The sequence below is a fragment of the Aythya fuligula genome, chromosome 4, assembly GCF_009819795.1.
Source record: "Aythya fuligula isolate bAytFul2 chromosome 4, bAytFul2.pri, whole genome shotgun sequence".
Taxonomy (NCBI): domain Eukaryota; kingdom Metazoa; phylum Chordata; class Aves; order Anseriformes; family Anatidae; genus Aythya; species Aythya fuligula.
In genome coordinates, this window is record NC_045562.1 from 28,837,600 (window position 1) to 28,861,162 (window position 23,563).

Genomic DNA, 23,563 nt, shown 5'->3' on the forward strand with positions numbered 1-23,563 from the left:
AAAGTTAAGAAAAATATTTACTTTCATTTTTAAGTTCTTGAAAACAAGTGCTGTCACCTGTAATTGTTTGGAACTGCTTAGCAACATAAAGTTAAGTAGGACAACTTCAAGTTGTCTTTCAGTCGACTGTCATTTAGTACACTGTGCTGGTGGCATTTGAGCCTGGAATAGCTAGAAACAGCTGTGAAAGCACATCTCCAAGACTCTGAGCTTCTCTTTGCTGTCTCGTCCTTTCTTGGGAGTTGCATTATCCTTGCATGACTCCACAGGTAATTCCTTCTCCTCCAGGCAGTGCCATGGCCCAAATCCAGAATACACCTGGTGCTCATTGAGCAGAACATGCACGAGCCAGCCCTTTAATTTGAGGAATCCAACTTGAATTTTGATACGTCTGAACAAAATAACTATACAACAGCCACCAAAGTATTATTTTAGACTAATTGTCTTCTATTTGCAGTAGGAAATGTTATGAAACTTGAATGACCTTTTCCAAGGGGGACTTTTCTGTTTTTAAATCATCTAGTGAGCAGCAACCTGACTTAGTTTTCCATTTTCTAAAAGAAAAAAATGATTTTTTTTTTACATGAAGTTGTGACTTCCAGCACCTCAGGAGTACGGTTAAGTATCATCAGCAATCTCAGCCAGCCATTAGCGCGTTATCTTGAGGATCTACATCATTACTTTAAATTAGGTTCACTTAATTAGCCAGCTGGTACACTCCCTGACAAACTGATAAACAAGCTGTGCTTTATTGTTCAGTAGTAGTGAGACTTAAAAACATTTCATTTTCCACTTATTTTTTCTGCTTTAACGATGAATATAGAAAAGTAATCCCCACAACTGTTACCTCGTACAGAACGTCTGTTAATCAAATAGTCTGTCCTCCCTTTTGATTATTCAGTCTTTCTCCTAAAAAAAGAAAGTGTAGCCTATAACGTTTTTAGTCTCTGGAGGCAAAACTCAAGGTGGTAGGGAAAACACCTTGGTTCTGATCACATCTACAAAAAGTAGAAATCATATCTGGGAAACATTTATATGTTAACAGGCTTACCAACTTCAACAGTATACACTTTAGCAGAGTTGTCTGCAGTAACATTGTGTTGGTTTTATGCAGGACTGTGCAGGAACATGTGTTGATTCACTATGTAGTTTGAGAATAATTTCCCTTTTTAGCCATTTTCCAGTAATTTGTGTAGCTTTTAACTGGTATGTATGAAGAGAGGGATAGTTGGGAAGGAAGGTAAGTACATTTTTACTTGATTTAAAATGTTTATTTTCAGCTTCTTAATAGCCTCAATATGATGCAGTCTTGATGTCAAATATTAGAACACATAATGGATAAAAATCAGTGATTCAGTAACTTTGAATTAATCAGAGGACCATTTCAAAAACTGACAACATGATTTTTAAATATAATCCTAAAACATCAGGAAATGTATGTCCAGCCATCATTTTAATTCAGTCATATTTATTATTTTTCTTTTTAAAATGTGACAGAAGGTAAGAATTTCTTCTCTTATTTTGCTGCAGGCAGTGAGTACAGATCCTGTCCCAGTGAAACTACACTATGATAAATCACATGATCAAGTCTGGGTTCTGAGCTGGGGAGACATGGAAAAGAATTCACCAACTTTGCAGGTGGGTATATTGATCAGACTGATTATATGCTATGAAATCTAGATAGGCTGAATCTTTATGTAATTGAGACATTTGTATATTTCCCTTTAAACATTATTATGATGACCCAGCAGAGGTAGTAAGATATAAGATAACTGACTTTGCTTTAATATATATATATTTTTTTTTCAATACCTTTACTCAGAACTGACTATATCAACTTGATAGAAGTCTATGGAATACAGGTAAAAACAGTAGCATGTTTTGCCAGTCTTTTGAGAGCAAACTTGCTGCTTATGATGTTTTTGCCCCTAATTAGAGGATACGTCTGATTTTAGGCATATTCATATTTCACTAAAATAAGTGTAAAATGTAAGAGTAAGTAAAATAAGGTAAGACAGTTCCATTTTTTTTTTTCTTCAGATGTATAATAACAGTTTTTGTTTTTCACATGTCCTCTGAGCAGTGGCAAGCCTAGGGACAGCCACTAAAGAAACATTTCAAGAAACTGTAATTGCATTTGCTGCTTTTTCACTACTTTCTTCTCCTAATTTAAAGTAATCCTATGAGAATATGGAGATAGTCTGTGTCATAATTTCAAAATTATTTCAACTTATTTTCCTTTTTCTAGAAGTCAGTGGAGACCTTATTTGTTTTTAAATGCATAAGGAGTAAGAGAAATTCAAACGTAGGGCTTAAATAGTAAAAAATGATTAACATTTAAAAACACCTTTTTAGCACCTCTAGACTCTTAGTAACTGTGAATATGCAAGATAATTTGTGACAGTTTTGCTGTCACTCCTCCTAAGAAAATGACTGATAATTGAGTCACACATATCCTATTTTAAAGCCAGTGATCATCTTCACTCTCCATTTCCTTTACACTATCCATAATCAATTATTTTGCTTTTTAATCCAGTCTTAAGAGCATGTAAATGATTATCACACTGGCTATTAATATAAAATTGTCTTTTACTTGTCTATAAAGATTTACTGCAGAGACTGTTCAGGATTTGAGGAAAATTCAAGGCGAATTGGTTCAACAATTTAAGAAATATATAAACTGAAACCCACTTGCTCTTCTGAAATATATATGTGCTATATCGAATTGCCTCATGATTGACAAGACTTGGGAGTATGTATAAGCATAGCTTCCTGTGAATCAATTAATAACATCTTATATTTTCACTTAGACTGCAGTGCTTAAGAAACATAATCCCTATCTAGGGTCAAGTGTGAGAATAGGTAAATAAAAATATTAGTTTTCACTAACTGCTGGAGACTTTAATAATATATATGAATAAATATGGACTCCATTAGAGAAAAAAAATGGGGAGAGAAAGGAAATATGAAGATCAGGTATGTTAGGTATGTAAAATTCTCTGGAATTTGAAATGCTGATTCACTGTCGTTTGTGTTGTCATTTCTAGCTGAAGATTAACACAGTAGATGGAATACAGAGGCAATATTGTATGAATGTACTTAGATTACATTTTGAAGGAGTATTTCCATAGTTTGTAATAATGTTACTTTATGTAGGTGATAACACAAGCCAGTGGGAGTGTTTCTCATCACACAATCCATACTCAGCCAGTAGGAAAGCAGTTTGACAGAGTAGATGACTTTTTCATTCCTGCTACAACCCTCATCATTACCCATATAAGGTAAGTTTTAACTCAGTTATAATTAACTTTCAAATGAACTATAATATTTTCTCCAAATAAAACAAATTAAAAATAATCTTGAAAATGTGAGACCATGCCTTTTTAGTATAGCTTGGAAAGACTCTTTTTCATATACAAACTTCATGTGAGTTTTGTTGAATAAAGGCTGTTGAATTTATCAGAACAAACCTTTATTAAAATGTGTTGTTTTGTTTTTTTTTTTTTTTCCTTTTCTCATCAAACGTTCAAAAATTTCATTACTCTAGATACTAAATTTGAGATGTAATGTCACCTGGGGTGTTCTTGAGGAATTGATAGCTGTAACATTGAGATAATTCCCTAAATTAGGAGCATAAATCTTAATTTGAAAATGATACTCCCTAGTTTCTTCTACACCAGAGCAGCTGTTTTATATATAGTATTTGCCACGTTGTATTATATATATTTTGCATTAACGTTTTTCTCTTGATAAACAGACCAGAAAAGCCACTTACGGAGTTTTAAAAGGAATTATGATAAAACATAACTTAAGTCTTTCTGAACTAGAGTCTCTTGCTAATTCTGTTCTTTTTTTTTTTTTTTTTTTTTTTTTAAATCAGGCTATCTGTTTTTAAAGCAAGCTACGTGTAAACTATTAAACTATTTAGAATGTAAAGTTGTGCAAAACAAGCAAGCTGTGTAAACTCTATTTAGATGCATGCATAAAGTTTTTCTGATATCATGGGTGCTGAGTAGATGAAATTCTTACATGTTAAAAATGGTTTGCACTATAATCCATACTGTAAAATACAGTAAGTTCTTGGGACCTTAGTTATTTCTCTCAATGAATGTAGGATTATTTGTGTGTCCACGGAATAGACAACTTTTGGCTGCGATAGAAATATACCAAGTATGGAAAACTGTAAGGAAGTAACAAGTTGGATTTTAGAGACACATGGGACAAGGAAAGAGAGTGTGAGGAAAAGAGGGCAAAGTTTAATACAGATGTAGAGCAGAAATATTTTCCGAATTTCACCAACGCCTCTTAAATGAAAATCTACTTCTATTTTTCTTCCTCCAAATGCATTAGTAGGAATGTGAAATTTCATTTTCTTTTAGTGTTTTCTGTAACATTTCTACCTGTAGGGTAGAAAAATTCTGCCTTCTAGGATTTGTACATCTGAATCTTATGTTAGTAGTTATTAGTACTTGGTATGCTTAGAACTGTTAGGTTATTAGCAAAGTGACACAGATATATTTCAGTGTAAATGACCTCAGCAAATAATTAACTTCCTTGCTTATTGTGCCCTTCTAAGTTCAAGTATCTATAGAAATGCTCTAATTAGGATGATTCTAACTTTCCTTCAGTTATGAGAAGGCATCACTCATGTTTAGCTAAAATCTCAAATCATATATATAAATATGCATCTCCATCCAAAAAGATTTTAGTCTCATAAAAAGATTTAGTCTTTTAAAAAAGTGAAAACATCAAATTTAGGTTGATTTTACAATTGGTTCCAGAATTTACTCTACAATATGTGCCTGTGAAGAATCTAGTCTATATCAAAAAAAAGAAAAAGAAAAATTTTAGTTTTCTACAAAACTTTTAACAAATAAATTATCAATCAGCCATATGCACTTTAAAAGGAATGTGTAAATTAATATGTATGAATAGAAATTAACTCTAAGTACCATTACTGCCACGTTGCTTTAAACAAGTAGATAAATGCACAATGTGTTCCTAAGCTCAGCCATAGAAAACCATTAAATAATTCTGCTACATTTGGAGCATGAATTCTTTGAGAGAACAGAAGCTACTCTAGAAGCTACACTACATAAACTACCAGCATTAGAGGTGCTACCCTTCTGACTAATTGATTTTGATGTTTATTACTAAATTATTGCCCTAGGGAGGGCAACTTTGTTCAGCTTTATCTTTAAGGGAATTTACAGCTGGTGATTCCTATCTGCATAGCTCCCTTATCCATTGCCAACGACTGCACTGACAGAAGACAGCAGTTAGTGATCTACAGTGACTGATTCAGTTCTCTCCTTGAACAATTCTAAGGGATCCTGTTGCACACCTGTTCCACATCCTGTTGAACATCCTGTTCCACACACACATTTGATGGCATATGAAATGAATTAAAGTTACATTCATGTGTGCAAGTCTTTAAAAGTCCAAGAACTGACTGCTGATGTCAGGTGATGGGGGGGAAATTAATCAGTTAACATTTCAATAAATATTGGCATGACTTAACCATTTTGAAAATGTTACACAATGCATCACTAAAAATTGTATTGAATTAGTAAAAATGCTTGCTTTGTTTAATGGAATGTAAAATAATTCTATACAGTATAGGCAAGCACATTTATTTACAAGATACATATTCTATCAGGTAGTAATATAATTATTCATGCAGATTTTTGCTATAAAAGGATCAATAGAACAGCACTGATACTTAAATACATTAATTTTCATGTAAATAGGAAAAGAAAAATATGAAAGACATCATACAAGAAGGGGAACCAGGAAAAATAGGCCCAGTCCAAAGACAGTGAAGAACTCATTTTGTCAAACTCAGTCTATTTGAAATTGGAATTCTGTCTAAATAGGTCACGTAGTTGCTTTCTTATGTTAGTTTTCTAAAATACTACCTAATTTTGAGCTTCTGATTCTATTAAAAAAAAAAAAAAAGACTACATAGAGAAACCATATTTTTATTTTACGTTTTTTTAAAGAGCTATTTTTGTGAAGTCACTCAGTTGTTAAAGAATTTGCCTTTCACAAAAAGTCTGGCCTTCAAATACTTAATTGTTTTTTTGTTGTTGCTTAAATGAAAATGAACCACATGAGAAATGTGTCAGGAAAGTTTTTGAATTAATTGCATCAGAGAAATAAAACATCAAAGCAGTAGTGATAAAAAAAAACTTGTCTGTTAAATCTAAATTGTCAACAGTCAACAATAAAAAGCCTCAACAGCAGCATGTGTTTCTGTAGAATGTGATGCAATGAATATAAAGCTTTAATTTATTGCCATTTGGTGCTTATTCTAGCCAGGGGAGCATTTTATGAGTGTGAATACTGAAAGACAGAAAGACAGGAAATAAACCCACTGGCTGAATTAGCTGATTAGAGACCTATTTGCTCTTTGTTAGAAGTCAGTTCCAAACAACACCAGACCTTTCCAGAAAAAAAGTAAGGCTTTTTGCAGCCAGGTGCATTTGCCACCTGTAAAACTAAAATTCTGAATGATGTAATCCTTTTGCAACTGCTAACCATTTACGGGTGGACAGTGTGGAATCTGTTAAGTGGTTATAAACTATACAGATACCAAGTCTTCCCCCCCCCCCCCCCCCCCCCCCCCCCCCCAAAAAAAAAAATTATTTCTCGAGAAAATATATACAAAGCTTATTCCATTTGTAGATGGGCCTTTTAAAAATCGAGTATATGTATTTTCAATAGTTGGCATTATACATTTAATGAGAAGAAAATTTTAATCACCGAACTGCTCTGTGCCAAAGCAGTTCATTGCAACCAATGATCATGTCCTTAATTGCCTGCTAACACCCAATTCTTATCATAAAAATAGATATTTGCAATTAGTATGTGGGATAGCTGCAAAAAGATGACTTGTATAATACTCATGAAAATATATTCTTAGAAGCCTAAGGAGTAAAAGAGCTGATTATTTCAGCTCCACTGTTCATAAATCGAAGTGAACAAAAGATAATTGGAATAAATTAAGGTCTATCACTAAGCTGCTGAAAAATGTTTCAAAAGCAATATTAAATGAACTCGCTGTAATGGAGTCACTCTAACTTTTTAGATGTTTTAATCTATTAGCAAGTATTTTAGATGTTATATAGTTACCTGACTTAACAAGTAGAGGAATGAACGATCAACTCATTGGTGAGATGGCTCAGGATCTGAGTAAAGTTATAATGTTCTCAGTTTGAATCTTTATCTCTCTTATTTCTCTGTTGTGTAGGATAACGGGGGAAGCAGTCTTTCTGAGATTATGCTTATCCATTTGCACAACACATTCCAAAAACTAAGCATTTTTAAAAGAGGTAATTGGAATGTGCTGCCAATGAATCCTTGTGAACCTTCATAAATGAAATCCACGTAGGGTGCTGATTCAGTAATTTCAGAAGTTTGGATTCAGAATTCCACACTTCATTCCAGAGTTTAAGCCCATACAGTGGTGTGAAGTAGTTGGAATGTCAGAGCATTTTCAGTATTTGTATGAAAATAAGCACACAGAAAATATTTTATTTCAGAAATCCTACGTAATCAGAAAAAACGTCCTTTTCAAATGATTTGCATGTCAAACAAACAAAAAAAGATAAATGCCGAGCCAACTATAGACAAAAGAGGTGGAATTAATTTGTGAGGTTGAATATTTAATGTAGCCCATGTGATTTAGCTATTTAAGAGATGATTTAATATTTCACAGATTAAATTAACAAGCCCTGTTAGGGGACTACCAAGTTTGCACACAGTTCTTAGTCTTTAAGCTATAAATATATGTACTTCTACGGGGGAAATAACTTGAAAGGTTGAGGCTTTGGAGAAAGAAGCTCCATAGTACTAGGGCAATCACTAAAGATATAGCAACTGCAATTTCTCATGATTGTGGAATCTTTTAGTGCTCCATGGCAGCACAGCACACAATGGAGGTCTGTCTGGGTTAGGGGCTCACACTGCCTTCTCACATCTCTGTAAACCATGTCTGTGTGAGAGTAGTACTAAATGGAGAACCTGTAGTGATTCTTTCCCCTCTCTGTGTATTTCCCCCTGCAAAGGAGGTCCCTTTTGGTCCATAAGTGTGTTATTTATGAAAAAGAAACTCATAGGAACTTATGGGGAAGAAGGAGGGGAGACAGCAAAAATTATTCTTCTGCTGTGAATGGTGATTTTTACAGCATCTTTATTATAAAGTGAATATGAAGAACTAACAGATTAAGAGATTCAGTTCAGACAAATGAAACTTGTTCAGCTACTACCATTGGCAATAGCAGGAACATTCTACTTGTTCTACTTGCATTTCCCATTTAGTTCAGGAAATAGCCACAACCTGGCTTAAGTCTACTGGCTTATACTAAATCTAAGAGGAGTTTTGCTAAACTGTAAATGTTTTCCAAGCTATAGTTTATTTTTTTCCTCTTGCATGTGCAGACATCATTGCAGGAAAAAAATTAATTCTGGGATAATATAATCTCTCCCTCTGAAGTAGCCAAACAAACTATTATTACAAATAAATAACTGTAGTACCTATGTCCTTTTACATATTTGCTTTTAAAATGCAATACGTGTCAGTATGTGAAAAGATATTACACAATGAAACACATAAAAATTTATTCAATTACAAAAAGAAACGAAACCTGCAAGTATGGGATTAACAGAGTTTCTAGTATCTAGTGATTAGAAGTTATCTTAGTAAATCTTTAATTACTCATTAGTTTTCCAAATAAATCAAATTATAAAGATTCATTTATTAGCTTTAAGAGGCAATCTTAAAATTATGTAATTAACCAATTTTTTATGTTTGCTGATAAACTTCCAGAGCACAATGATTTAAAATGTTTTGCTGGGTATGCCTCAGATGGAGTGAATTTTCTTCACAGCAACCCTATTTTATATTATGCATTTTTCATTTGTGACTTTGGGATAGTGAAATTTATTTACAAATTTTTATTTCTATATTTCTATTTTTGAGCATTTAGAATAACAACATTTAATCTTTTCTATTTGAGGTTATGTTAGAAACCTCTCTAATGTTTAGTAAAGCAGAGATTCTTGTGTAGTTATATGAATCAAAGAGTTTTCGGTTCAGTCTAATATTTTCTTAATATTTTCTTTTTTTTTTTCTTAATGTTTTCTTAATTTGAGTCATTAGTAGAGAAAAAGTAGTTGTGATACAATTTAGTGTTTGTTCTTTTCAATGTTCATATATCCCCAGATATCACATTATGGGAGCTTCCTTCTTAAAATGAAGAAAAGACCTTTTGGGACTGTTCTGACACAGATACTTTATCACCTTTGCAGTCCTTATCTCTATCTCATTATTCATTTTCTACTAGTACTGTCTATTTCTTTTGGCATATACAAATTTATCTGTGCATTCCATATGACATCTGCCCACCTTGCTGTTACCGTATTTTCTGGCCAAATCTCAATTCTATCCTTCCTTGTACTGACATTCAGGGCTATCTTTAGGAATGTATTTTGTTCAGTATAGCTAACCCTTTACTTGGCTTTCATTTTTTTTCCAAAAATGAAGTGATTTTTTGTTGTTGTTAAATTGCTTGCTCTCCTTTCCTAAAATGTACAAGAAAGAAAACCATGTGTACTGCCAATGTAGAAAGACTATTTTTTGCTGAGAATTACTTTTTTTATGATAAAATGCATAGTTGCATGTATTCCTGGATTCTAAAAATGTAGAAACTAAAATGTTTTCCTTTGTAATAAAATGTCTTGAATGATTTTCTTTTGAATACTTTAATCATTGGACAACAATTTGCAATAATGAAAAAGTCTGTTTCATATACTTCTGATGTGATTGTTTTATGAGGGAAGCCTCAGACAATACATAGACTCTGGCATCATTAGTACCCTGAAATATCAGGGCTTATCCCAATCCTGTGCAAATGTATACTGAATATGATTGAAAAACACTGAACACCATGTTATAACAAGAAAGCTCTTCCTACAAAAAAAAAAAAAAAAAAAAAAAAAGTTTCTGAAGAATCCACCATTGGGCCAGCTATGGCAAAATCTTCCCAGCTGTTCTTTACCATAGGTCATTTGAAGATATTCTTCAGTATACGCTCCATTTCCCTCCAATAGATCTCTAGTGAGATATAATTTAAATACTCTGCAGGTACAATCTTACACTGAAATAGGGAGAGAGGAAAGGAGAGGAAGTAAAGACCTGCCATCAAATTCCATTCTTCATCAGAACTGATCTTTTCATTCATTTAACAGAAATGGTAGCAATGATGTTGTTATATGTTGAAATTACTCATTTTCCAACAGGGCAACCTTCTGTTCTGCATTTTTTAATTTTCTTATTCTTGAGTTATTTTCTCCATTCCTATTTCTTAGCACTGCTATGTTAAGATTTCAGAGGTGTGTTATAATAGTCACGTGTTACTGGTGCAAATATTATTTATATCTTTTCAAGGTGTAGTCTTTAAATACTTTATTTAGAGTGATAGGAAGATGGCTTTGTGCTTAACACTTATACACAAATATGTGGGAGAGCCTTTTCTGCTGCAAAACAGAAATATGAAGCAAGAATTCTTAGTGTCATAAAGAACAGAAACAAAATCAGGGAAACAAACTTCAAAGGTCAAAGACTGTTGTAGTACCCAAAAGTAAAACAACTTTTGTGCTGATGAGCAAAAGCCAATGGGCAAAATCCACTTAGCCTTTTGTTATCATCAAGCAACCTTTTCTGAACTGCAGAAATTAAAGAAAGGTCTTTTCTCAGCAACCTGCCAGAAATGAACTGTTCCAGGAACAATCATTTTGTAGGTCCTGAGGGGAAGACTGGTATGCCCTTGCAATGCTGACAGTTTTTGAAATCAGAAACCCTTCAAAAATGAAAAACGTGTTTTTTATCTAGAGATAAATATTTTATTTGTGCAATATGCTACAGCAGTTGTAATAGAAAATGACAATAAAAAACGTATTTTGAACTTTATTTAAAAGAGTAATTTAAAAGTGAGGAAAATTAACTCTGTGATATTTCAATGGTATGACTGCAAGGCCTTTATGAAATAAAAGAAATCAATGAAAACAGTCTTCCTGAGAATCATCCATGTATGGATATAAAGTAAAGAATGATTTTAATACAAGAAATAATGGTTACAGTGCAGTTTGTCAAGTTCTTAGAAAATCCACAGTTACAAGGAAGAGTGCATTTTTTTTTATTTTGTGTGTGTGTGTGTGTGTGTGGTGTTAATGACAAAAGCTCAAAAGACCACTGAAAGCAATTGAGGTGTACCACTAAGAAACAGTTCTTTGGCCAATTTCTTTTTCTTTTCCTTGCTGATAGAATCCTTCTTCAGAACTACAATGGATAATTTCAATTCATCGGGAAATTTTTTTTTTTTTAGTTTTGTTTAAATACTAATATTTTCCCATGTAGCCAGGTTAGAATATATTTATAGAGTCAGGGACCATCCTGATGCTCTAACAGGCTGTTCATGGGAAGTTAATAGTATTTACTTGGAGTTCCAGAAAACTTGATCAGCAGATTTGATCAAGCTTTGTAGCAATAAAACTGTATCTTCCCATGTTGATTTTTAGCATACATTCTGAATAAAGGTCTCTAAAATATAGAATACTGAGTAGTTTTAAAGATGAATGTGGGATAAAGTAGGTAATGTTTATTATTGTTTCCTTGAAAACTTCTGTTGTGTCAGACAATACTGCTTTTCTTTGCTTTGTGTACAAATAGTTTTGATTGTAGCTCATCTAGTTCTTTTTCTTTTACTTGGTTTCTGTTTTGAGAACATCATTTTCCCAAAGTGTTTGATCTTAGATCTCTTTACAAAAAGCCTATTGTCTTGAGTGGAGTAATCTGTGAATGTAGGGCCAGAAACTAAAAGGAAAGTGGGACATCAGCGTTTACATCGTCATCATTTTCTACTCCATCTTTCCATCACAAATACAGTTTCATGTTAAAGTATTTATAAAAATAATTTTAAAACAAATTAATCCTCATTTCTAGCAAACTATTTTAGGCTTTTCTTGTGTTGTTATGACTTGTTAACTCGTGTTTACATATTTTCTGCTTCATAGTAAATGCAGTTGCATTCATAAGTAATGTGTATGTCTTGTCTAAAGGAAGAAAATAACAACGTAAAGGTAGCAAAGTTGTGAATATACTGCTTGTTGGCAGCTCCATCCTAGCTTTTTGCTTGGCTGCTGTTTTTAAATTAGTTTGCTCTGTCTGAATGGTGGAAAAAATGGTACCTTGCAAAAACTTTTAAAGATGCATTCTTATAAACTGTCCCAAGTTGGAAGGGACCCACAAGGATAATCAAGTCCTTGGACTGTGGAGTCCAACTCCTGGCTCCACACAGGACCACCCAAAATCAGACCGTATGTGTGATAGTGCTGTCCACACTCTTTTTGAACTCAAGCAGGCTCAGTGCTGTGACCACTGCCTTGGGGAGCCTGTTCCAGTGCCTGGCCACTCTCTCAGATAAGAACCTTTTCCTAACACCCAGCCTGAATGTTGCAATTTCATGCCATTCAGAATTCACGTGATTTCAATATCAACATTAATGCTGATTCACATGCATTATCAGAATTCACGTGATTTTGATACATTATATGGAATATCTGGTGCATTATTAATTTACACTTTACTCAATTAGAACTTCCCATTAAAACAATATTGCATCTTCACTGATTCTGTAGCTGCAGATCTCAGTATTATCCTTCATTCTGAGTAACTACTGGAGATCAAGTATTATTATAGGATGAGATGAAGATGTTCAATTGCAGCAAATGAGAGTAAAGTGTGTTTAAACAAGGCTGCCCTAAAGTCTGCCTTGGGTTTGAATTCTTTACAGAATTCTTTCTGTTTTGACATTCACTTTAGTATGCTTTGCCCAGTATCCTTGCACAAAACTCTCAGTCTTATACATACAATGAATAAAGGTAAAACAGATTAGGCCTGTTTTTAATTAATTATAATTCAAGTTCTACTGCCTGAGTAGGCTAATATTTTTCCTGGGTTATCCACACAGGAATGCTATAAAATTCTATATAGAATGCTATAGAATGAGAAAAACTGTGTAACATGACTTACTCAAATCTTAACACTGGGAAATTATGCTTTTTACAAATCTTGGTATTATGTAAAAATAATGGTATTAATGGAAGCAACTGTGTTGTTATGAAATATGGTTCTTGTATGTAGAATTGTAGATGGACAATGCTTAATTGTCAATCCAATTGCAGAAAGACAGTGCCTAAGCTGGATACTAAATTCCTGATGTACCCTTGCAAAGTTTTCATAGTTCTTGTCTGCACAAACAGATACGCTTTTAAAATGTATCTTTTTAAAACAGGAAATTTCATAAAATTTTAAAATCAGTAGATATAGTATTATTTGGGTCACGTCCCATTTGAAAAATATTTGTTATGATTTGTAAATGCAACGTCTAAATGAGAGATGTTAGAAGTTATATGATGTAATTTCATCTTGACATTTTGCAGTGGACAGTAGTGTCAGTGCAAACAGACTGTCTAATCATTTAATAGTGATATGAACATTTAGTTTACTCAGATATAGTGATAAGCAAAGTTACCTTTGGAGTATTCATTGAGAAATGTTGCATGCAATTCTTAGAGCTCTGCAAAATCCTGAAAAGATAAAATTAAAAGGCAAACTTTGGAGTGGGTGGTTTGTTATTTTGATGGGTGTGTTTTTGTTGTTGTTTTCTCAAGTCTCTTGACTTGCGCAAATTCAAAGTTGATCATTATAGTTGGAAAAATACACTTTTTTGGAAGTGAAGTGTATTCATGGTTTCCTATTAGAACTACCCTTTTAGAGCAATGAAGAGATTCCTGAAAATCCAAAGAGAGGATATCCTCATTGCTTTTAACTCTTTTTTTGAATGGAGACATACAACATCTTAGTCTGTATCCAGTACAGACTGGATAGTACTAGCTGCTCCTGTGAGCAAGACTTTTAATTTATGACCAAAAAGAACAGCTTTAATAACCTCTACAACTATGTGGTACCTGAATGTGTTATAATTAGGAGAAACAGAAAATCACATTTCAAAGTTTTCAAACTCTAAAAGTTTTCTTTTACTTTCATCCTGGTGTAATGTTAGTAAATTAAACTCAGTTTTCTGAATCTGCAAATTTCTGATAAGTCTATTTTGGGATATAATGTTTTCTTTTGGATAGAACACCTATGGTGAGCATGAGGCTCGGAAGGTAGGCAGGTAGCTTTAGGTGTGAAAATCCATTGCATCTGTGCATCTATACAAGCTATCAAACTTCTGCTATAGTTAATGGAGGTGTAGTCTGTACAGGTAGAGGAATCTAAAAGGCAATTTTGTTCATGCCCTTAAGGGCTCTTGTGCTGGTCAACTTAACAGATTCTCTAGACCCTGTTGTCTGTTTGGACTGCTGGCAAAAATAGCAACTTGAAGACTTAACCTGTGTGTGGATACACATGGTTATATATTTAAATGTAAGTATTTATCAGAAAGCAATCCCACCTGTTTTTTTGTTGTTGTTGTTTTTGTTTTTGTTTTTTTTTGTAGGGTGGAGGTAATGTGAGACTGAACGATCATAGTGACAATTTTTCAAACTACTTACTGACTGCTGATGTGATTTTAGAGGAAGGAAGCAGCTGTGCTTTGTTGCAATTGCAGAAATATGTTTGTTTTTTATTATTTTTTATTTTTTAATTCAAAGCAGTAAGGATGTAAACCTAAGTGGATTGATATATGTGAAAGAGCTACTTAGGGTTAAGCCATGAATTGGTTTTGTCACTTTTGATTTCCTTGTTCATGTATCAGTTTTTAATAAACTGATGAAAAGACCAGATTATAAAAAATATAATACTTAAATGACATGGGCCGTTGTGGCAGTATAATCCTTTTGCACATGTGCATAGTCTAAAGTACACTTTTTTTTTTTTTTTAATTTTAAGGTGTATTATTACTTGAAATTCTTATCAGAATCATCCAAAATCTAGTTTTGTGTGGCCTCAGATCTGTCACTGCCATTCTAGATGAAGGTATAGATGTGCTGCCCCCCGCTTAGGATTAAACATAAACATTTTCATGACAGCTGATGAACTGGATTGTTGGATGTTTGTATATCAGTCATAGGTTTACTGCTTACTGTTTTTTCATTACATGCAGGTTTATAGTTCCATAAATCCGGATACTAAATCCCATTTTAAAAATACATTCTAGCAACTGAGCAGCAAGACTTGTTTCTGTTCTAGCTATAGCATTAAAACAAGTAAACCCATTTGTATTACACTGTGCATTTTTCTATTTTTCTAGTAAATACAAATGTCACTACTGTTTAAGAAAAAATACATATCATGACAATTATCACATGAAGTTTATCTGAAAGCAATTTTTCTGGTATGTTACGTTGCATAACACTGAAGTTTCTCATTTACAGCAAACAGAAAAATAAAAATTAGAAGCATATCTAAGCAGAAAGGAGAAAACAGTGCTTTAATAAATTATGGTCTTGAGTGTAGGTTATGAGACTCTAGAAGTAATCATTTATAGCATGTTAACTTTAGTTTTTACAATTATTGTAATTATTCTTCTCGTAAATATGTGAGTGTGTTTGTTTGCTTTTCCCTATTAAAATTAGGAAAAAGAGGTATTCATCCATACAGACTTCACTGCTGAAAAATATGATTCAGAGTTTATACCTTTTAGGATATTCTCGCTGCTTCTTTTAAGTTAGTTTACAGAAGTAATATAATTTATCTGTCTCAATTTCTCTTTGTGGGATTATTCTGGGTTGTGCCTGCGCGCACGAAGGGAGGGGTTTGGGGGTGCCTGCGAGCACAGTGGGTGGGGTCCTGGGTTCCTGGGTGGGACGCTTTGACAGTATATAAGATACTGTCATGCAGCAATAAATTGGCTTACGGCACAGAACGCTGGTCGTTGTGTCCATTTGTCCTGGGGCTTTCGGTCGGGTTATCCTACACTCTTCATCTAGGTACTGTAAAACTCAATGGTTTTCACAGAAAACTAATGACTTCTTGTAGTGGGTTGACCCTGGCTGTCAGCTGAACCCACCACCCAGCTCACTTTCCCCCACTGGGATGGGGGAGAGAGAATTGGAAAGGCAAAAGTAAGAAAACTCTTAGGTCAACATAAAGACAGTTTAATAAGTGAAGGAGCTGGGGGGGAGATGCAAAAACTACCACTCACCACAAGCAGACCAGTGCGTAGCCAGTTTTCCAAGCATTGGCTACTCTGGAAAGAATTTTATTGCTGAACATAATATTCTGTGGTAGAATATCTCTTCGGTCAATTGGAGTTAGCTGTCCTGGCTGTGTCCCACACCCAAACCTACTTGCTGGGGCGGGACAAAACAAGAAACAGAGAAGGCCTTGATTCTCTGTCAGCATTGTTTAGTAACAACATCAGTGTTCTGTCAATGCTCTTTCGGTCACAAATCTAAAACACAGCACAATGTGGGTTCATAGTTGTGACAATTATTTTTTTTTGTGGAAAATCTTCAAGGTGGTTAATTCTTTAAAATCTGGTATTAAAATCTCATATTCATGCATATGGAGTAAATGAAGAAAGAACATTTCAGATTTCATAGTTCTAGTATATACTCCAATTGGAGTGGCATGCCCACAGGCTACAGATTCCCACTTGCATTAACTGTAAAATGATTCAAAATGTGAAAATTTGGTCTCATATACTTCAGGCTTGAGTTGCATGAGTTCCCAGTATGCACTCTGACAAACACCTTTATATGCTGCCAGATACTGTGCATCATTTCACTGCATAGAAAAGACATGAGGATTGAGATTCTCATAAATATTGATCAGAGTTTAATGAACAGTGGGAGGCTTCTGCATATCAATCTATATGAGAGGAAATTTTGCATTAAATACACCACCATCTCTCTATAAATCATTTGGGAAATGTGAAGTTACTCTGAAGTATCACTTGTTCTCCAACTACCTAATCAGAAAAAACAGGCTAACAGCACACAGGTGACAAGCACAATTTCATTGTTTGACTATGAGTGGCTGTATTTTTTTAATCCTTCTAGTAAACTAAGTGCTTTTGAAAAGTTGTTAGATTACGGTAGCTTTGTGGGTTGAATTCAGGTATCCACAGAACAGAATGAAATGTAAGGTATTAGTGCAAACTTCTTTACCCAGATTTAATAGTCTTGCTTTACTTTAAATGGAGGTGGAAAAAAATAAACAAAAAACACAGCATAATGAAAGCTCAGCCTATTACTTCCTGACTGTTTTACTGAGATCTCCAGTAAAATTCTCTTACTAATATCAGTTTTCTGAAATGTTCCCACTGCATTGGGACTATAGACACCATTGAAAGATGAGATTTTAATATATTACGCTGATAATTCATTGTTTATAGCTCTGGTAAATTACAGTCTTTTACTCCATGTGGCCTTTTTTTGGATCAGAGCTAACCTGTGTACTCCAAAGCTTCCTTTAACCTTGGTGACTTGCAGTATTGCTTCCTGACAATTTTGGAAAATAATGTGTTCTTCTAGTTACTCTTACCTCCTCATCAGAAAGACAAAGTACAAGTTGACAACAAAAGTACAGTTAACAATCTTGACATTGGCATGCCAAGAGGTTCTTTATGCTAGACAGAAGGGAAGAATGGATTCACCTGGTTGTTAGAAAGCAGCAATTAGTTTATTGGACAGTGAAAATTTATTTGCAACTGATCATTGCTGTATGCAAGCAGGCAACTTTTTGAAGCAGGACTCTATGATCAACGACTGTCCCTACAAGCTATCCACCAATATATTCTATGTTTAGATCAATAAATTTGAAAGGAATGACCATCCCAGCCTTAGAACATCTTTCTTCCTAAGTGAAATTATGTCCGTTATAGTTGTATAGTTATATTACCCAAACATGTAACAAACTTCCTGAATTTAGAAATCAATGTGTTGTAGAGTCAATGGGGACTTTTTTTTCTTAATTGTTTTTGGTCTGTGAGATAAGATATTATGTCAAATAAAAATTAATTTCATAAGATTCAAAATGCTTAGCTGCTTCTTAAAATCTCAGCATCAGATGCCTGAGTTGTAGGAGGTTAAAATCTACTGTACTGGTGTATGAACAAAGAATTAATGTTTCTTATATTCATAAGCTTGAAAAGACCATGAGAACATCTTTTCTGACTTTTTAGGAGTTGGACTTGATGATCCTTATGGGTCCCTTCCAACTGAGGATATTCTATGATTCTATGATTTCTGTGCATACCATAGATTTTACATATTTCAAATAATAATTGAGAAATGTAGATAGTGAATCGGGTATTTCTAAATCTACATCTACTTGGGCTTGGTCAAGTCTCTCATAAAGAATAGCCTTTATCTTGAGATTCCCACCAAAGAAAATTCATCACCTCTATAGTAGATTTTTGCAATATGTTGTCATGCTCATTGTTAGAAAAATGTATGCTTCTAATTTTGTCTAGTGTCACTCTGTAATCATTATTATACTTTCTTTGTGTGATTAAAGGTAGCATTACTAAACGGTATGTTCTCTCCATTAAGGTATATGTAAAGTTTTAAAAAGTGACATCTAAATTATATCTGTCTTCAGCTAAATATGTTGAATTCTCTCAGTCTCTTGCTTAAAAATATCCTTCAAATAATTTTAGATGTTTTACCCCATTTTTTTAAATATTCCTTTTTTTTTATTATTTTTTTTTATTTTTTTTTTTAGTATCAGAAATAAAGCAACATGAAGCTTTCTGGCTTTGGTCTTCCCAATGTGTAATACAGATATGAGACTTAAGCATTATTCTAACCTCTCCCTGTATCCAAGGACTGTAGGAGGAGGTTTGGTTCTTTTTGACTCCTTAGACTCAGATCTCACATTGACCTGCTTGTCTGCCATCCATTCCAGTATCAGTATCTATTCCAGATCCAGTATCAAGCTAATCAGCTTGCAGTTTGCTGATGCCTTAATTTACTCCTATATGTATCTTCTGGGACCTCAGCAGCAGTAGTGTGGGTAGCCTGTAGCATGATCAGTTAAAAAAAAAAAAAAAAAAAAAAAAAAAAAAAAAAAAAGTGTGTTGGACTTGAAATAACCTGTATTTTAAATCTCACTATGCCAGTTGATCATTATATTGCTTTAGGAAAGTCATTCAGCTCCTTACTTCATTTGCTGTGATACTTGTGAAGTGCTTTGAAATCAGTAACACTCCTACTTAAGTTCACTGCATTATTATTCTGCTAGCAAAGCTGAGCTTCTACTCTACTCACTTCTAAAAACATTACCTTGTAGGCTAGAGTTTTCCACATTATATCAGTGCCCAAAGTTGTAAGTTGTTTAAGTTTGAACTAGAAAAAAAAAATAAAGCAAAAAGTCTTCAACATGTTAACGTTATAATAAAGTATATTTTTCCTGTGTTAGAGAAATTGCTACATAAAAGAAAAGGGAAGGAATTTGCATCAGAGCTGTGTTTTCAAATTTCAGAAATCAGCAGGACACAGTGAAGAGCATGGATAGTGGTAAACAATGTTAAGGCTACAAAGTTGAAAATATTTAAGAGCATGAAACTGAGGAATCAGTGTAAAGAAAGCTGCCTCTTTAAGCTGCCTCTTGCACACTTTGAAAAGATGCATTGTAAATGGGTATTCAGTTATAGCTGATTATCAGTAGTTATATCATTAGCTGCTGGAGCAGCAGGAGATTGCAAAATCAAGTACCTTAATAGCTTCAGAGCAAGCAGTGGCAGTAAGAATAATAAATTGTGCTCCTAGGAACAACAAATACAGTATCAGGATAAGGCTTTTGCAATCCTGAAGTCGATTTCTTTGATTTTCAAGCATTTACCTGTGAATTCTGTTACCTAACCTGAAACAGCTTTTTGAATTCTAAGACTAATGTATCTAAGATACTGAAAGCTTTTTACATGTTGGTTTTGGACTGGGAACTAAGTGGTACATGTGAAGTTGCATAAAAAACTAGAATGCTTTGGAAAGTTGTGGTTTAGATACTAGAAATTTAGAAATTGTGTTTTCAGTTGTTTTATGTTTTAAAATGCATATGTTGATTTGCTTTGGAATAAGCATATGATTAACCCTGAAGATATGGAGACATATGCATCTAGGGATGTAGACAAACATCTTCTTCTTAACATACTGATACCAGTGGAAAATTTTGTTCTGCTCTGGCTGCAAAACTATTTAGTTCAAACCACCCAGGTTAATCAACAGACAGATTGCATGATTCCAGGATAACTACATTTATTTTGATGGCATTTCTTAGGGAGTGTTTAATCAAACTACTCAGTGGTAGAATTTAGGGGATCCCTCTGTCAAAGGATGCCACCAGGTTATGAGAAACTGGAGGGATTATGGATAGTGGCAGCAGGCTCTCCCATTAGTAAAACTGGTTGTTGAATGTAAGTCTTTCCACACCTTCAGCTGATGCAATGGTAGGGAAGTTATGTGAGACCTTGTATTTAACTTTAGGGTATATATATGTTCACTGTTTTGATAATCAAAGGTTTTATGCAACCAAAATTATCATAAGTTGAGTGTACCTGTGGTTCAGAAACATATTACATAGGGAATAATGTTTGAGAGGCATAGATTAGTAATTTATGTATTCATCTTGAAATTAGTGACATTTTGAATGCAAAGTATCACATAAATTGAACGTTAGCACTGTTTAATAGAGCATTCATAGGCAGGGAAGAATTATTTGAATCGAAGTGATTTAAATCATTCATTTTAATTGTGATCTTAATCAAAAAGAAAGAATTTATGGTTTAGGTAATTTGTACTGTTTTGAATTTGTATTTTACTTCAGAAAGAAAGGATCATTTTCATTGGTTGAGGATAATCTGTAAAATAAATTGATTCGCAAGCTGTGTAAAGATTTGTTTTTGTTTGTCCGGATAATATATGATACATTAAAACAATTGTTCAAGGGTTTCTCAAGCTTGAAATACATTTATTTAGATTTTCAAATTATTTTTTTTTTTGGTAGAAAAATAGTTAAAAATCATTACTTTAAAATTATTTGTGATTTCTGACAAATTCTGATTTCTAATTTTGAAATTTGAATGCAGATGAAAACATACAGTGGAATGTTGAGTAATTTTTCTTAGTTACAATGAAGGTAGAATAAAATGTGCTGGGCACACATAGACAATAAGATATGCCAAATATGTTTTAAGGTGAAATGAATGATTTCTTTACAGAAAACATTTTTTCGTTCTGTTTTATGCAGTCTCTGAAAACAGTAGGACAAACTTTGAAAAGTAATTATATACTTAATCATAGAGGTTTGTGATGGGACTTTCAAAATCACATAACCACTTTTGTATATATTGATGTACACCTGAAAGCATCACTCAGATATAAATTCTGGACATAATTGACAGCAGTTTTGTGAAAGCTTTCCCTTTAAATAAAATTTCATTTTTTTTCCCTATTGTTTTTATTGGTATACAAGAAGAGAAAAATAATGTTTTCAAACCCCAAATCGACTTAACCAATCTCAAATGAAAAAAATGTTCATTTTGTTCACTATTGAAATTGAGTTCAAGTGTAATTAAAGCAAGAAGCCTGCACCGTGCAAAGTACTCATATTTAAATAAATGAAATAATACTGTAGTAGCTGAAAATAGAGCATTTAATGTATTCAGCATGTGCCATTACACTGACCTCAGATTACATATTTTCCTTTGCCTTCAGATACCTTTAACTCATTAAAATAAGGAAAAGTGAGAAGTGTTAATTACCATCCTATTCAATTTTAAATTTGTGTAAATGGCATCACTAAATGATAGCAAGTAACCTGTCTTTTTTTTTTGTCCTGTGTTACACCATTCTACAATAATCTGAGATTTTCCCACATGTTCAGTTTCTTCCTGTTCAAATGCCTTAACCTCTCTTGCATATGCCAGCCATCTTCTTCCACGCCAGTAGTCCAGTTTTCCTCCACATTCATTTTCTATGATTTCTGACCTGCCACCTTGGCATGTAACACTATGTGCTAAATCTAAGGCAAAGATGAATTCCTGGTGACTTTACCTCATGCTTCCCTCTTCAGGAGTATCGTTATCCTCTATTTAGCCACCAGTCATCATTCCATGAAAACTCCGCACGTTACAACCTCTCCTTCTCAGATGTGGCCAGTAGATTCCAAAGCAGTAACACTGGAGCAGGGCAGAGATGAGGAAATAGAGTTCTGTGTGAAACGACATGAATCTAATTGCATTAGAAATAGGGCTAAAGACTGACAACATAAACTGGACAGGTCACAAATGTTGGCTGAGTTTATATTGTGTATAATAATGCTAACATGACATTCTGTTTTTGTTGTTTTTACATGTTCTGATGTTTCAGTGCTTGATTTAGTAATTTAGATATGTGTGTGGTTTTTGTTGTTGTTTTTGTTTGTTTGTTTTTCCCACATTTAATATTAATAATGAAGGTAATATTAATGGCAGCGTCTAGCCCTCCATCAGTACTCATGTAGGAAAAAAAAATGATTCTACAGTTCTATGATCCTATCATACTGAAGTAGGATGCAAGGATTTCTGAAAGTGGGGCTAAAATTAAAAGTGTTCTTGAAAATTCTACTAGTTCAGTAGGAAGTACAAATATAATTCACCCTATCTTACATCTGAAGAACTGACTGAACAATGTCCTGAAACCTTTCTGCCTGTTTCTTTGGTGGTTCACAGATAACTGAATATATTGAGGTTGCAAGGTATAGTGTGAAATTTTGTGCTATTTTCAGCAACTCAATTATTGAAAAACTGTGGCTCTCATAGTGCTTCATGTGAATAGAATCTGAAAGGTATTTTTAGATTATATATCAGTACACAGCAGCAAGAAAGCTTCATTTGTAGGATCAAAGATTGAGTAAAGTGTTATGTTAAGAAATGTGTCAAAGGAAAACAGCTGTTTTGGATAAGTGTTGTGAATGCTCTTAGATTATTAGTGAAACTAATTTACTTTGACATAACTTCATAATATTTAGAGCAGTGGTTTAGGCATATAAACGATTGATTGTGCAGTCAAAATTTACATGTTAACGTTATAGAATAGTCATATAATGTATATTTAAAATGTTATAAACATTAAACTATGGAATTTTAAGTCTTAACCATATTATTAATGTTCAGTGAAAATTCCCTGATGTATGGAAATGCATAAAGGGTCATTTAAAATGTAAGAAATGGTGGGGCTTGGATAGTTGGGAGGCATAAACCTAAATCCTTTTATGATATTCATTTCTGCTGAATTAAAATGAGAAAGATTTGGATAATTATCTGAATAACAATGAGAACTGGATTAAGCTGATATTCTCAAGAAAGCTGAAGAACTGTATGAAGTGAATTAAAAAATGTGAGACGTACTATCTAGTGATATTTAGTCTTTTTCTTCATAGTGAAAGTTTTAACTGGATAGATATGCTCAAAGTAATGTTTATCTTTTATCCTATGTCACTTGGAGAAAACAAACACTTTTCCAACTAATCAGATAAATATTTTTAGACATTTCATTTGATGCACTCTAAATT

At 33.5% G+C, this 23,563-nt stretch overlaps 1 protein-coding gene across 2 annotated transcripts in view; it reads left to right on the forward strand.

Moving 5' to 3' along the window:
• The window catches only part of FSTL5 (follistatin like 5), a 318,901-nt gene that overhangs the window by 292,696 nt on the left and 2,642 nt on the right, over positions 1 to 23,563 (forward strand). For both annotated transcript variants that reach the window (XM_032187504.1, XM_032187505.1), the window contains 2 exons: positions 1,531 to 1,638; positions 3,157 to 3,281. In XM_032187504.1, coding sequence (XP_032043395.1) covers positions 1,531 to 1,638; positions 3,157 to 3,281 — 233 coding nt within the window. The remainder of the gene's footprint in view (positions 1 to 1,530; positions 1,639 to 3,156; positions 3,282 to 23,563) is intronic.